This window comes from Mus pahari, chromosome 21 (genome assembly GCF_900095145.1).
Source record: "Mus pahari chromosome 21, PAHARI_EIJ_v1.1, whole genome shotgun sequence".
Classification (NCBI taxonomy): Eukaryota; Metazoa; Chordata; class Mammalia; order Rodentia; family Muridae; genus Mus; species Mus pahari.
The window spans coordinates 19375548-19391032 of NC_034610.1; the positions used below are offsets into that span (position 1 = coordinate 19375548).

The 15485-nt window shown below is 50.5% G+C and overlaps 2 protein-coding genes across 3 annotated transcripts; one reads left to right on the plus strand and one right to left on the minus strand.

Moving 5' to 3' along the window:
• The first annotated feature begins 66 nt into the window (after nt 1-66).
• Eci1 (enoyl-CoA delta isomerase 1) lies at nt 67-11802 on the plus strand. The gene is made up of 7 exons (XM_021221640.2): nt 67-167; nt 275-361; nt 6111-6238; nt 9244-9390; nt 9655-9776; nt 9870-10048; nt 11332-11802. The coding sequence occupies exons 1-7, from the start codon at nt 128-130 to the stop codon at nt 11496-11498; spliced, it is 870 nt and encodes a 289-aa protein (XP_021077299.1). The 5' UTR covers nt 67-127; the 3' UTR covers nt 11499-11802.
• Dnase1l2 (deoxyribonuclease 1 like 2) lies at nt 11419-15479 on the minus strand. Of its 2 annotated transcripts, XM_021221770.2 has the most exons (8): nt 15105-15479; nt 14739-14897; nt 14502-14590; nt 14330-14413; nt 14149-14249; nt 13956-14068; nt 13608-13859; nt 11419-13285 (listed from the first exon to the last, which is right to left on the minus strand). In XM_021221770.2, the coding sequence occupies exons 2-8, from the start codon at nt 14880-14882 to the stop codon at nt 13232-13234; spliced, it is 837 nt and encodes a 278-aa protein (XP_021077429.1). In that variant the 5' UTR covers nt 14883-14897; nt 15105-15479; the 3' UTR covers nt 11419-13231. The 2 variants fall into 2 exon arrangements, with proteins under 2 accessions (XP_021077429.1, XP_021077430.1); XM_021221771.2 differs by having other exon boundaries at nt 14739-15182.
• Nucleotides 15480-15485: the final 6 nt, after the last annotated feature.

Sequence of the window (15485 nt, forward strand, 5' to 3'; positions counted from 1 at the left end):
GCTCTGGGCGCTGCGGACTGGCTAACCTTGGCCTTGTGGGGGCGGGCGGGCCGGCCCGAGAGGAGGAGTCTGCAAGGCTGGGCTGGAAGCGGAGTCGCTGGCTCTGTGGTCCCCACTGATCTCCAAGATGGCGCTGGCTGCTGCGCGTCGCCTTCTGCTGCACGCGGGTGCGTGGCCCGGGCGGGAGCGCTGGTGCACGGCCTCGCGGGGCTGGGTGCGCGGGCGGCGGTGGCGGAGTGGGCGTGCTTGCTAACGTGCTCCGCGCTGTCCGCAGGATCCCGCCTCGGGCGCAGGGAAGCGGTGGACGGCGCGCGGCGCTTCGCTAACAAGCGGGTGCTGGTGGAGACCGAGGGCCCGGCAGGTGAGAGGGAGGGCCACGTCTGATTAACGTCCGGCTCCGAGCCCACAGGGTCAGTGTGAGTCGGGCTGACGGTGAGCACTGGGAATTCCCGAAAGCAGGGAGTGAGCATAAGCTCACATAAACTCAGATTCTGATTAAAACCTAAGTTTAAATGACGAATGGGTGAGTTTTTAAAGCTTTGGTTAAAGTTCCTAAAGTTATGGTCTGTTACCTAAACTATTAGTTAAGAATGATTGTAGAGGGCGGGCGTGGTGACGCACGCCTTTAATCCCAACACTTGGGCGGCAGAGGCAGGCGGATTTCTGAGTTCGAGGCCAGCCTGGTCTACAGAGTGAGTTCCAGGACAGCCAGGGCTACACAGAGAAACCCTGTCTCGAAAAACCAAAAAAAAAAAATGCTGCGGTGGCTCATGCTTGTAAACTCAGCTGAAGCCAGTCTGAGCCACATGAGACAGTGTCAAAAATCCCAAACAAAAATGATTGAGAGTGTTTTTGAATATTTTCCTAATACTGGAATGTGGCACAGCAACATTTTCCTAGTTAATGTTGGGTCGCTCCCTGCCCACAACAGACCACGTAGGAAGCACCTCCCCTCACAAGCAGAGGCAGGATGGTGAAGTTGAGGCCAGCCTGGGATACATATAGAGCCTGTTTTTCCTGTGTTGTTTTGTTTTTTAAAGTGATGATTGGGTAGAGGGGCGAGTGGAATTTTCCAGGACAGCGATAATGCACTTACGGAAGAAAAACCTGGGAGGGGAGGACAGAACTGGGGCTAGAGCTTAGGATCACAGTCAGCATCTATAGGGGGGAGCATCTATAATGCATTCCACCTAGACATGGAGGTCAAAGTCTGGATGTTAGTTCACTGAAGGGAAAGTACCTTAATGGTGCCAGACCTGCAGGCTTCAATCCCAGTACCACAAAAGTAAATAAATAAAAATACTACAATAGGTAGCAGTAAAAAACTATACCATGGCAAAGTGAATGGATTATACACTTAAAGGTGACTAGATATTTAGACATACTATCATGTATATGTCAGTAATAAGTTAGTGGCAGTGGCATTTATTTATTTATTTATTTATTTTTTTTTTTTAAGATTTATTTATTTACTATATGTAAGTACACTGTAGCTGTCTTCAGACACTCCAGAAGAGGGAGTCAGATCTTGTTACGGGTGGTTATGAGCCACCATGTGGTTGCTGGGATTTGAACTCCAAACCTTCGGAAGAACAGTCGGGTGCTCTTACCCGCTGAGCCATCTCACCAGCCCGGCATTTATTTTTTACATGTATATATTTGCCTATATGTTTTATATATAATTTTAAGTAATAAGTAGTTTGCATATCTCTACTTTAAAAAAAAAAAAGCAAAGGTAAACTAGCAACTGGCTTTATTTATTTTGGTTTTGTAGATCCGAGGGTCCCTATACTTCAAAGGCAAAGTGAAACACTCCGTGTGTCCCTTAGCTTAGGGGTTTGTTGGTTTTGTTTGTTTGAGGCAGGATTTTATTTATCCCAGCCTGACCTGGAACTCATGTAACTGTGTCACTGAGACTGACCTTGAACTTAACCCACCTGCCTCTACCTCCCAAGAGCTATAATCATAAGTGTTCGGCACACTTTACTTTTTATCTTTTTTTTTTTTTTTTTAATATTTATTTATTTATTATATGTAAGTACACTGTAGCTGTCTTCAGACACTCCAGAAGAGGGCGTCAGATCTCGTTAAGGATGGTTATGAGCCACCATGTGGTTGCTGGGATTTGAACTCCGGACCTTCGGAAGAGCAGTCGGGTGCTCTTACCCACTGAGCCATCTCACCAGTCCTTTTTATCTTTTTTTTAACAATTTATTTTATTTATGTACATAGGTTTAGAGGATTTGGGATTTTTTGTTTGTTTATTTGTGTTTGCCTTCCTGTATGTTTTGGCCTGTGGATGCCAAAAATAGGATGTTAAAATCCCCTGAAAGGCTGGAGAGATGGCTCAGGTTATAAGCACTGACTGCTCTGAGTTCAATTCCCAGCAACCACACGGTGACTTACAACCACCTGTAATGAGATCTGATGTGTCTGAAGACAGCTACAGTGTATTCATATACATAAGATAAATAAATAATTCTGTAATTTTTTTTTTTTTTTTTTTGGTTTTTCGAGACAGGGTTTCTCTGTGTATCCATGGCTTTCCTGGAAGTCACTCTGTAGACCAGGCTGGCCTCGAACTCAGAGATCCGCCTGCCTTTGCCTCCTAAGTGCTGGAATAAAGGCATGTGCCACCACTGCCCGGCTAAATAAATAATTCTTAAAAAGAAAAATTTTTTAAAAAATCCCCTGGAACTGGAGTTACAGTTATGAGCTGCTATATGGGTGCTAGGAATCAAACCCGGGTCCTCTAGAAAAGCAACCAGTATTCTTAACCACTATCCAGCTCCTTCTAGCTCACACTGCCCCCGGCACATAAACACCCTAAAGACTGTGAACATTGCTAGCACAGAAATATTCTCTTTCTGAGCCGATGCAGGGTCTTTTCGGCAGGTTCACCCTCTATGACGACGGGTTCTTTGACCTGTCTCACCTTTCTCCAGTGTTGCCTAGCGGGTCCTTCAGTGGCCACTCTGCTCAGCCCACCATTCAGGAGTGTATCTGCTATGCACCTTGCTCCAGGAAGTTGCTTCTACTCCCGCTATGACCAAGTTCATCTATTCTCTTCTGTTACCTCATGTTCACCTTTTGCCTCGTTACCTTTCCCCTAGTGTCCACTGTCCTGCCAGACTTTTCAGATTTTTCCTTCCAACTAAACTTGAAGTGTTTGTCCTGTGCAGGCCTGTAACTGGGCCACAGTTACCTCTTCCTCTTAAATCATAGGTCTTAACAGAACCCACTTGGCACCTACGTCCTCAGCTGCTAAGCCCCTTGTGATTTGGGAGCCCTTTCAGCAGTACCAGATGATCGTAGGCAGCAGTACTCATTGGCAGCCAGTACCCCTGGAGACTGGCCCTGGCTTTTTGCACTTAGACTACAGATAATGCGCATGCATACGGAGCCAAGGGCAGTGGAAGGGCACCTGACCCCGGCATTGTCTACTGCAGTGGCTAAATGAGTGTGAGCTGATCCCCCACTAGAAACCTCTTTGCATATCTGGGTCTGAGAGGTTTTTGCTGCCTCTTCCTCTGAAGACTTGGGAACTGCTAGTATAGAAGAACAAGAGGAATTGCACAAACAGATGAATTAAAGCCAGGAAAGATTGAGAGCAGTCAGGAGCGCTCTGCCCACTGCCACCTTGCGAGACATCCGAGTCATGGCCAGGTGGATCGGTCTCTGCCGCTGACTCCTTGGTGTTCTTGAGGCTTGGAGCACCGTGCAGTCTGTTCCCAGTGGCAGTGGCAAGCAGCTACAGTGTTGTGAGGTTTTGGGGTGTCAGGGAAACCTTTACTTCTAACTAAAGTAGGTGTCTCACCAGCCCCGAATCTCCAGGCAGGTGGACCGGTCACCTGTGGATCCTGGAAAGATGGGGAACACTCAGGGGCCTGAGGCAGGTGCCACTCAAAGGCCACATGATTTTAGTCCTAGGTGCCCCTAAGACTGGATGGTTTATGACTGGAATGGAGGTCTGTGGTATAGAACACTGCACACTGGGCTGATTTGTAAAGTCCAGAGCCATGGACGGGAAGGAGTGCCGGTCTCCTCCACACCCACAGGCCTTTGGTACTGCCCCGCCCCTTGGTGGGTGAGTGAGAGTGTACGCAGGTGCCTGTTCTCCACTTTACTGAGGCCGGGTCTCTCTCTGAACCCAGAGCTTGCAAATTCCAATTAGTACAGCTATCCAGCTTGTTCTTGGAACCCTGTCCCTGCCTACAAGTGCTGGGATCACCGGCGAGGACCTGTACCCAGCCCGTATGTGGGTTCTAGGGCTCTGACCCCAGGCCTCATCCTCAGATGTCAAGTGCTTTATCTACATGCTGACTTTATCTACAACCCAGACCTTCGTCACTGTCTTTATGTGGCCTTCTCCTTGTATCTCTCCTTCCATAAGGACTGCAGTCCTATTGAACATAAGGCCCGTTCTAACGTGACCTCATCCTGGCATACTGTTTGTTTGAGTCAGGGATTAAAGGCGTGCACCACCACACCCGGGTTTTTTTTTCTTTTCTTTTCTTTTTTTTTTTAAGATTTTTTTATTTAGTACATGTAAGTACACTGTAGCTGACTTCAGACACCCCAGAAGAGAGCATCAGATCTCATTACAGGTGGTTGTGAGCCACCATGTGGTTGCTGGGATTTGAACTCAGGACCTCCAGAAGAGCAGTCAGTGCTCTTAACCGCTGAGCCATCTCTCCAGGCCCATTATACAGTTCTTGAATGTGAACTGTGTAAATGACATGCTGCAGTATCAAAAGGCTTGATGTGGCGCTTAGACCACCGACCACGCTGTCTGTCTGTCGTGCTGGGTGAGAATGTTCTGCTCCAAGCCTCAGAACAAAATATGTTTCAAGTCAGGCTTTCTCTAGGAGCAGGGCTGACAGCCTGGCAGCCTCATGCCTGCCTCAGCAGGTCTCAGGACCTCCAGTACAGCTGCCCTTAGTGCCAGGTCCTCCGGTACAGCTGCCCTTGGTGGTGCCAGGTCCCCTGGTACAGCTGCCCTTGGTGGTGCCAGGTCCCCTGGTACAGCTGCCCTTGGTGGTGCCAGGTCCNCTGGTACAGCTGCCCTTGGTGGTGCCAGGTCCCCTGGTATAGCTGCCCTTGGTGGTGCCAGGTCCCCTGGTACAGCTGCCCTTGGTGGTGCCAGGTCCTCTGGTATAGCTGCCCTTGGTGTAGCTTTGTGCCTCCAGCTGGGCGAGCATCACACCTCTCCCTAAATTAGCTCTGCCTTCTAGGGTGCCGTGACCTCTAAAGATGGAGGGCGGGCAAGAGTCCTGATGGTGTCTGTGTCCGTGTCCCCTGCCTTAGGGTGAGAGGGGTCATCCATGATTTAGCATGTGCTCGGGTACCCGTGTCCAAGTACTACAGGCAGCTTCAGAGCCTTTGTTCTCGAGAGGGCTAGTGACATTGTCCTGTGTGCCCGAGACAGCTCTTAACCTTGGCCCTTCAGGAGGTTAGAGAGAGATTATTCAGGGGATTTGAGATCTCTGAGAAGTCAGGGTAGCAAATTGAAGCCATCCTTGGTTACACAAGACTCACCATCTGTAACCTCACCAGAAACCACAATTCCCAATTCCTGTACTTTCTTTACCCATTGAGCCATCATGCCAGCTCCTACCTGAACTGTTTTGTTTGTTTTTTGTTTGTCTTTCAAGACAGGGTTTTTGTGTGTGGTACCAGTTTCTTGAAACTTGCTTTGAACACCAGGCTGGCCTCAGACCCAGAAACCTGCCTCTGTGCCTCCTGAGTGCTGGGGTCAGATGTGTGCACCTCCACACCGGGCTGAAGTGAAGAAGTCTGAAGGGTTTTGGTTTGTTTGTTTCTTTGTTTCTTTGTTTGTTTGTTTGGGGGGTAGTTTTTTCTTAAGACAGGGTTCCTTTGTGTGGCCCTGGCTGTCCTAGAACTCACTCTGTAGACCAGGCTGACCTCAAACTCAGAAATCTGCCTGCCTCTGCCTCCTGAATCCTGTGATTAAAGGCCTGTGCCACCACCACTTGGCCTGCCTATAAAACTCTAAACTCTGCAGTTCCTGTAGCCAGAGTAGGGACCAGGGGTGGGCAGGTGTGACTTGGACTAAGCCCTTTGAAAGGATCCTCTCTTTTCTAAACTAGGGATTGCTGTGATGAAGTTGAGGAACCCTCCTGTGAATTCCCTCAGCTTGGAGGTTCTCACAGAGTTCACCATCAGCCTGGAGAAGCTGGAAAACGACAAGAGCGTCCGAGGTGTCATCCTCACGTCGGTACGGCCTGTTCAAGCCACACCCCAGCCTGACTGCTGTAAGAGTGGGAACCTGGAAGATCTGGAGCCCTCTATCCTGCGGGGCGGAGTCACCAGGCACCCCTAATCGCCACTAGGGACGGTTTCCTGGAGAGCAGGTTTCCAGGCATTTACCTGTGAAAGTATTTTTTATTTTCTGTTGTAACTGTTGTCTTGGAGGTTTAAAATCTGACTTCTCTCAGCTTCTGAATTGTTCTGCTTGGCCTCAAACTAACTCTGGCAATCTGTTCTCTCTCTCTCTGTCTCTCTGTCTCTCTCTCTCTGTCTCTCTCTCTCTCTCTCTCTCTCTCTCTCTCTCTTTGGTTTTTCAAGACAGGGTTTCTCTGTGTAGCCCTGGCTGTCCTGGAACTCACTCTGTAGACCAGGCTGGCCTTGAACTCAGAAATCCGCCTGCCTCTGCCTCCCAAGTGCTGGGATTAAAGGCGTGCGCCACCACTCTCTCTCCTCTTTCTCCTCTCCCTCCTCTCTCTCCTCTCTCTCTCTCTGCACTGCCCCTTAAGTAAGCTTCCCTTTTTCTTCTGGTGAGAGATCTTCTGTCAGATCTTTCTCTGATTCATCACTTTGTCTACCACTCAATTAGACATCACTTTTAAGCATGGCTGCTTCCTTCTTCAGTAGTCTTTACCTTCGTGTTTGGGATTAAAGGTGTATGCTAAGGCTGATCCACACCACAACTAGAAACAACTTTTTTTTCAGTAAACAACACATCTTGGGGTTCACTGTGTGACCAAATATTCTGCAGCATTTACCAGGCCTGGAGTATCAAGAACCTGCTGAGCAATCTCCCTGGGAATGTCACCGGGAGCAAAGGCTTTCCAGGGGCTCCCTGAGGTCATCTAGCCATTGCCCAGCATCTTCAAGGCTACCTTCCCCAGGGCACTGCAGGTGTCTGAGCCAGTCTCAGCAGGACCATGCCGCCAGGGCACGCGTCCCCTCTTCTTTGGGTGTCCTGCGCCAAGTATCAGAGGACAAGTTCTATCGTCTGAATTCTTTTTTTTTTTTTCCCAGTTGATGGAAGGGGACTTTATTTGTGTCATCTGAATTCTTGAGGGGAGCCTGGCATTACCCACAGTGCTGGTTAGAACAGAGTTGATGTCCCCACCCAGAGGAGGTTGTACAATAGATAAGGAAGTCCTCAGAGTTTTGGTCTCTGGCCAGACTGGGCATCCCATCCCCTGCCCTTCTCAGTGTGAGGACACAAAGTCAGATGTGGAGCCGGATTATTTCAGTCACTCTGGTCTTGTCTTTGTTTGGAGTCAGGTTCTTGTATCCCACGCTGGCCTCCAACTTGTTATCTAGTCAAGGCCAGAGTGCCACCATGCCAGTCTGTGAGGAGCTAAGACCCCATCCCAGGCAAGTTCTCTGCCAGCTGAGCTATGTATGCATGCATGTGTGTGTGTCTGTCTTTCTTTCTTTCTTTCTTTCTTTCTTTCTTTCTTTCTTTCTTTCTTTCTTTCTCTTCTCTTCTCTCTTCTCTCTCTCTCTTCTCTCTTCTCTCTTCTCTCTTCTCTCTTCTCTCTCTTTTTGGGAATGATGCTGGAGATTGCAGCCAGGGCCCTCTCAATTCTGGGCAAATGTTCTACCACTGCAACACTTTCCTCAGCCCCTACAGCCTCTGTCACCCCACCTCTCAAATTAGGCTCAAAGCATCGGTGTCTCCCTGTGCTGTGTGCTTCAGTAATACAGGGGCCGGACTAATACACGAGCTGAAATCTAACAGTACTCACACCCCAAAGACCAGGCTACCTAGTAGGGACACAATCACTACCCTGGACCATTCATTCCTGTGCTCATTATCACTGGAAGTACTGATTTAAGTCCATAGCCTTAGCATTTCATCTCACAGGTAATACCACTGCAGGCCACCTTTAATGCATCTAATTAGTGGGGCTGTATTAGTATTAATAAGCATTGGTCCACAAAGTACCACAATTACATTAATTATTTTTTTTAAGATTTATGTATGTATATACGAGTACACTGTAGCTGTCTTCAGACATATCATAGAGGACGTCAGACTCCATTACAGACAGGGTGTTGGTGGGGCTAGGGCTTGTCATTAGCACAGTTTGAGTTGTTTACCTTACAGAAAAGGGATGCATTTCTTTTGTTTTTTTTTCCCCCCAAGACAGGGTTTCTCTGTATAGCCCTGGCTGTCCTGGAACCCACTTTGTAGACCAGGCTGGCCTTGAACTCAGAAATCCGCCTACCTCTGCTTCCTGAGTGCTGGGATTAAAGGCGTGCGCCACCACTGCCCGGGAAGGGATGCATTTCATGGAAACACTGAGATCAACCCACGAGTATTGTGGGTCAGCTCATGCCCAGGAAAAACGGACTCAGCTGCACTGTTGACTCCAGGGTCACAGAGGTTGTCTGTCTGTCTGTCCACTCCTTCACCTGACAAAAGTTGCTGCTCCTGTACTGCCCTTTAACACATCTCCTAGCCATGCCTCAAGCCCTGGCGAAGAAGCCTTGGAGAGGGGAGATCCCCAGTTGGGATTCTCCTGAGCCATTTCCCAGGATTTGGTGCTGACCCCGACACATGGCTCTGTCTTTGCCACTTCTGTGTAGCTACTGGCACTTCCTCTAGCTATGTTCTCCCCATACCTGCTCAGTTAGCTGTCAGACCTGAAACATGCGACTGAGGGCCTACGTGTGTTGGTGTGTTGTTCTAGATCTTTCTTCTGCCCTAGCACTTTGTTTCCTCCCTTGCTCAACCTTGGAAGTTAGATCAGAACCTGTTCCCCTAAACCTGAGGGATGACAGAACTGAGCACGAGTGGGCTCTGGTGTCAAACGCTTGGTACCTGTGTGTCTCTGAGCAGTACCCACTGTTACCTGTTGCAGTTTGAAGTTAGGAGAGGACACACATCCCAGAAAGCAGTCAGTCCAGGCTGTGTCCTTGACTCCCGGGAAGCACCACCATCTTTCCAGCCAAACCTGGCTCCACCCCAGCTTCTCCCTACAGGAACGCCCGGGTGTCTTCTCAGCTGGCCTGGACTTGCTGGAGATGTATGACCGGAACCCAGCCCACTATGCTGAGTACTGGAAGGCCGTGCAGGAGCTGTGGCTGAGACTCTACCTGTCCAACATGACCTTAGTGTCTGCCATCAATGTGAGTGCCCCTCCCATACCCACACCCACAGTTCTCGGGGGCCTGCTCAGGAGCAGGGGCTACTCACTGTGACCTTCCTGGGCCAGACAGACAGCAATGATCCCTGAGGTGGCAGTTGCAGTTTACATACCTACCAAACATACTTGGCCCAGTGCTGTGCCATGAGCTCTTACCTCTCCTCAACCCTTGGCAGTGTGGGCACCTTCTGCCCTGCCTAAGGAATATTACTGGAACACCTCCTGACCCATTCTTTTCTCTCTTCAGGGAGCCTCTCCAGCTGGAGGCTGCCTCTTGGCTCTCTCCTGTGACTACAGGGTGATGGCTGACAACCCCAAGTATACTATAGGATTGAATGAGAGCCTGCTGGGCATTGTCGCCCCCTTCTGGTAATACAAAGGACTACACCCATACTTTATATTTGCGTCCTAGTGAACATCCATCCCCTCATAGCTCAGAGGTAAAGGACGTCTTCATTGCAGGCTTAAAGACATGTATGTGAACACCATCGGGCACCGGGCGGCAGAGCGTGCCCTTCAGCTGGGGATCCTTTTCCCACCAGCAGAGGCCCTCAAGGTGGGAGTGGTGGACGTGGTGGTTCCCGAGGATCAGGTACACAGCAAGGCTCGCTCAGTGATGGCCAAGTGGTTGGCTATTCCAGGTAAGGAGCAAGCAGCTGGTTAAGGGGAGCCCTTTCTCATTCTGGTGACCCACCCTGGTTAAACCAAAAGTCCTCCTGACAAGTTGGGATCTGGGACAGTAGGCTGTGCCCTTGGTCTGTTTCCGAGATGCTGTGACAGGAGACTGCTGTTGAGTAGGGCTCTTACAGAAGGGAAGCCGTTAGAACACAGCTGGCCATACAGCCACATGTGGGGAAACTGCAGGGACACCAAGATGTTTTGGTGTTTGACATTTTTGAAACAGGGTCTCACTGTGTAGCTAAGGTTTTCCTGAGACAACCTACTTACTCCATGTCTTCAGATTTGGAATCTCTCCATGTTGGAACACAGGCACGTGCCACCAGCTCAGACACTGAACTTTTTTTCCCCCCCCAAGACAGGGTTTCTCTGTATAACCCTGGCTGTCCTAGAACTCACTCTGTAGACCAGGCTGGCCTCGAACTCAGAAATCTGCCTGCCTCTGCCTCCCAAGTGCTGGGATTAAAGGTGCATGCCACCACTGCCCGGCTGACACTAAACTTTCAATTTCATAGATTTCCCAAATTACAAAGAGTCTAGGCGGGCCTCCTTGAAACCCTCTTCTCTTGGGAGCCAGTCGCTAGTCCCTCCATGCATTACCAAGCACTTACTGATTTGGAAAATGTGGTCAATAGAATTCAAGGAAAAGGACATATCAGCTATTTGTGGGGCTGGAGCTGGAACTTGGGGCCCCATGCGTGTTCTCTACCACTGGCTTGTGCCAAGCCCTAGAAAATGACATCCAGAACAGCAAATTGTAAGAGGCAGGCATAGTGGCAGTGCCTGTAATCCTAACACTCAGGGGACTAAAAGAGAAGTGCTACACATCTAAGACCATCCTGAGTCACAGAGAGGCAGTCTCAGTAGCAACAATAAAAACTCCCTTGCGGCCAGTCTGGTCTACAGAGTGAGTTCCAGGACAGCCAGGGCTACACAGAGAAACCCTGTCTCAGAAAAACAAACCAAAGCTCTCTTGCAGTATTCCCCTGCCTGCCCCACCTTTTATTTATGTTGGTTTGTCCAGCTGGGATATTGCTATGTGGCTCAGGCTAACCCTGGGTTCCCTAGCCCACCTTAGCTGCCCTAATGCTTTCTCTGATTGTCTGAACTCTAGGAGAGTCTATATCTCAGTAAAGAAAGGGTAGAGGGGCCGGGACCACACACACACATACACACATACACACACACACACACACACACACACACACACGCAGGTCAGTTTCATAAGTAACCCTGTTTTCTTCAGACCATTCTCGGCAGCTGACAAAGACCATGATGCGAAAGGCCACCGCAGACAACCTGATCAAGCAGCGCGAGGCTGACATCGAGAATTTCGCCAGCTTCATCTCCAGAGACTCCATCCAGAAGTCCCTGCACGTGTACTTGGAAAAGCTCAAGCAAAAGAAGGGCTAACCTACGGCTGCCACACGGGTGCTTAGTTACATGTGCCTTCTCGGGACCCACTGGTCCCAAAGATTATAAACAAGGTATTTTTCAAACTCTCTTAGCTCCCTAGCCTGTTTCAGGAATTGAGAAGAAGGTCAGTGGTTAATAAGAGCACTAGCTGCCGTTGTAGAGGATTCAGGTTCGAATCCCAGCACCCACATGGTAACTGCAGTTCCAAGGTATCCAATGGCCCTCTGGCCTCCAGAAGCACTTCATATGAAGCATGTGGTGCATACACACATACATTCAAAATACCCATATACAGTGTGTGTGTGTGTGGGGGGGGGGGAGTAGGTCTGTCATTTCAGTGCTTCCCATGCTATGGTGAGAGCTTGAAACAAAGCCTGGCATGGTGGGTGCACTTGATCCCAGTGCTGGGGAGGCGGAAACAGGCGGGTCCCTGAGGCTCTGGCCAGCCAGAGAGTGCCATTGAGACACCTCCTCTCGAAACAAGGTAGAGACTTGCTGGGCCTCTGGCTTATCCAAGTGTATGTGTGCATGCAGAAAAGCTGTTCCTCGAAGCATGGGGCCTATGGCTGCAACTGCAAGCACCTTTGTGCCTCAGCCCAGTGCTGCTTATTCAGTGGTAAGGTCCTGAATCTGATCTTAGATTTTGCAAAATCCAGATAGGCTTGCACTAAATCCTTGATTCAGTTCCCAGAAATGTCAAAACAAATGACTAAACTTTTCTAATCCATCGGCAAGTTTGTTTTCCCATGTAATCCATACCTTTTCTGCAATCTCACTAAAGAGGTTTTATTGACCTTGGGCCTCCATAGTACACACGTGCGCACACACACACACACACACACACACACACTCAGAGATGACAAGTTTTAACAAGAAGCCTTATGAGAGCCTTGTGTCTACAGAGCTATTTCCTGCTCCTAAAGTGATGGCCCACCTGAGCATAAAATCTCCACCCTCCCAAGGCCTCGCCCAGCTCAAGGTTCTAAAGCTACTCCATGAGGCACCTTTGAACATCTTGGCCTAAGCAGAGGGCAGGCTGGGCAGGACTCAGTGCCCAGCACTTGCCTTTGCTGTAGGCTCCTTTTCAGACAGTGCCAGAAGAGCTCACTAACGGGGTAGGTGTAGCTGTCATCGCTGCCACCATCATCACCGGCAGCGCTATGTGAGGCCTTAGGATCCCTGGGGCAGAATGGTCAGGGGCCTGCTCTCCAATCCAGCAGGGTCCAGAAAGACATTATCACCTGAGCTGCCACTGGGTGATGATTCGTGCAAGCATTTCAAGTCTGCACAAAGGCGGATAGAGAGCTGGCATGGTGTGGAGGAACCAGTGTCCTCCAGGCCGGGGAGTGAACAACAACAGAAACAGACCTACTGGACAGTAAGACCAGGCTCTGCAGCCTCGGTACAGAGGTCTCAGAAAGCACAGAGGCCCCAGCTGACCCGTAGGGAGTCCTGGCCAAGAGCGGCTTGTTTATTAAGCATGCAGCTATGTGCTTGACGCTGCTTAGTTCTCCTCCCAGCAGCCCGATGAGGTAGGTGATGTTAGTTCCCCTTGCAGATGAGGAAATGGAAGCTTTAAGGAATCCTGTAATGTGTTTACAGCCATTGTCCATGCCAGCTGGTCCTACCCTGTATCTTCAGTGGGTGGGTGGCCTGCCACCTGAATGAGTCACTGTGGTGCCAGTCCTGTGGTAATAGTTTGCAGGTGGCATATCCTGAGGCCTTGGCTGTCAGTGAGGCTTCAAAGTCACTTCCACAGGAAAATGGTCGCTGATGGCAAGAGCCTGGAAGGAGTGGGGAGGGGGAGCCTCAGCGGTTCAGCAGGGCAGCTTGTTCTCTAGCTGCCCCCCCCCCCCCCCACACACACACCACCAAGAAGGCAGTAAAGGCCTGGTAGCCACTCTTGGGCCTCATACTGCCTCCATGTGGCAGAACAGAAGTATGCCTACCATCCCTTCCCGGGGGCTTGGCACTCTAAGGACCCTTGGCTATAATTGCTTTTGCTAGAGCAAGCACCAGTATAAACTCCCAGCAAGTGAGCATTTCTGTGAGCCCTGTCCTGAGGGGGCTGGCTAGTGTGTCTGCTGGAGCCCTATCCACACTCACCTGGGTCTGATCTAGGTCAAATTCCTCCTGAAAGTTGTGAACTGAGGCTGACTGGGGCTTCAGGCTCCTGCGCAGATGGGCGCCACTCACGACAATCCGGTCATAGGCACAGTCTGAGTTGCCCACTGTGGTGTCTGCACTGTCTGGGATGAGCCATTTAAACACCTCACTGCTTCGAAGGCGGATCGATGGCCAGTCATGTGCCTTCACGTACTTGCAGTCAGCATTAAAGTCACCCAGAAACAGCATGTCCTGTAGGCAAGCACAGCCGGTACATCAGTGATCCAGACCTCTGAGAACACTTGTGGTCTGGGATGTGAGTTGGGGGCAAGGGGAGGGGTTGCCTACATCGGTGTTCCACTTGTCAATGACATCAAGGTACACATCATATAGCGCATCGATCTCTGCCACCGCCTGGTGTGGTGCTGCATGGAGGGGGATCAGCACTAGCTCCTTGGCAGCTGTGGAAGGTGGGGGATATGAGGGTCAAGGAAAGCCTGGAAGAGGTCGGTTTGTCTGCGAGAGGGCAGTACCTACTCACCACAGCTAGGAACTGAGAACTTGACCACAAAAGGCTCCCGGCTGAAAGCGTCCCCTGGGTCTGGATACTGGTACGTGCTCACCACTGACACAACATCTTTCCTGGGAGCAGCAGAGAACAAGATGTCTGTGGAGCTGCTCACTTCTGCCCCCATGTCCCCTCCCAGCAGCCCGCCTCTCACCTGTAGACAAACAGGTACATTTCCTTGTACTGGTCACGTCCAAGTGGCTTGCTGCTCACAAAGCCGTACTCGTGCTTGGACACTCTGCGGAGAGAGACGCCAGTCCCTGGGTCAAGGCACCGAACCAAGCTTGTGATCTTGGCTGGGGTTGTGGGGCCCAGCCCTGCCACACCTGTTAATTTGCTCCATGAGCAAGGACACCGCACTTAGGTCAGGGTCTCGCACCTCTTGCACCAGGGCGATATCATAGCCGGCCAGGATCTGGAGGAAAACCCACAGATGCACTGTCCCAATCAGCCTACTTGCCCAGAGCCTCGCTCCTAGTCCCCATCTGCTCCCCACTTCCCAAGCCCTCCCTCTCACTCACCCTCCATTGTCCCCAGCCCATCCCCACCCCACTTGGCCTCACCTGTGCTATGACACTGCCACAGTCTGGATCTGACACTTTGTTGTCTCCAAAGCTCTGAACATTGAAGGCTCCAATGCGCAGCGCTGTGGCCCCCATGATCCCGAGTGCCCAAACTGCTGTCAGTGGGGCCCAGGGCCAACCCATGACAAAGCAGAAAACCTGGAGACGGGAATGTCCCAGAGTAACACCAACCAATACCAAGTCATAGCATGTCTGTAACCAACTAGATCTGGCACCCAGGATTGGCCTGCATCCCGACACACTCCCGTGTTTCTCCAGTGTATATGGGGACACTGATGTCATTGCAAGGCTGGAAAGATTATATTTCCATGCAGTCTCTGGCCCAGCCCAGCCCCTTGGACTTACCTGGGCTGTGAATAAAATGTCCCGAGTCAGTGAGATTCAGTCCAGACTGAGGGCCTAAGATGGCTCAAGATGAACTGCAGTCTTGGACCTACAATAGCTGATTTCAAAGCACTCAGGTATTTGATGCCCTGGACCAGGAAGGGGCTGGGCTACAATGGGAACCACCCCTTCCATGGGCTGGATTCCAGAACTGGCTCCCATTTCAGAGACCCAAGAGGGCAAGGGACAGAGCATATGCTAAGCCATTTCCATTAACTGAAAATCAGGGCAAAAGCTCCAAGCCACCTCAACACTATAACGAAAGGGACAGCCATGCCATGGCCAACTTCTCTTTCTTCCTAGAGCTGTACCCCTCAGGGAAGCAGGCTGAGAAACTAAGAA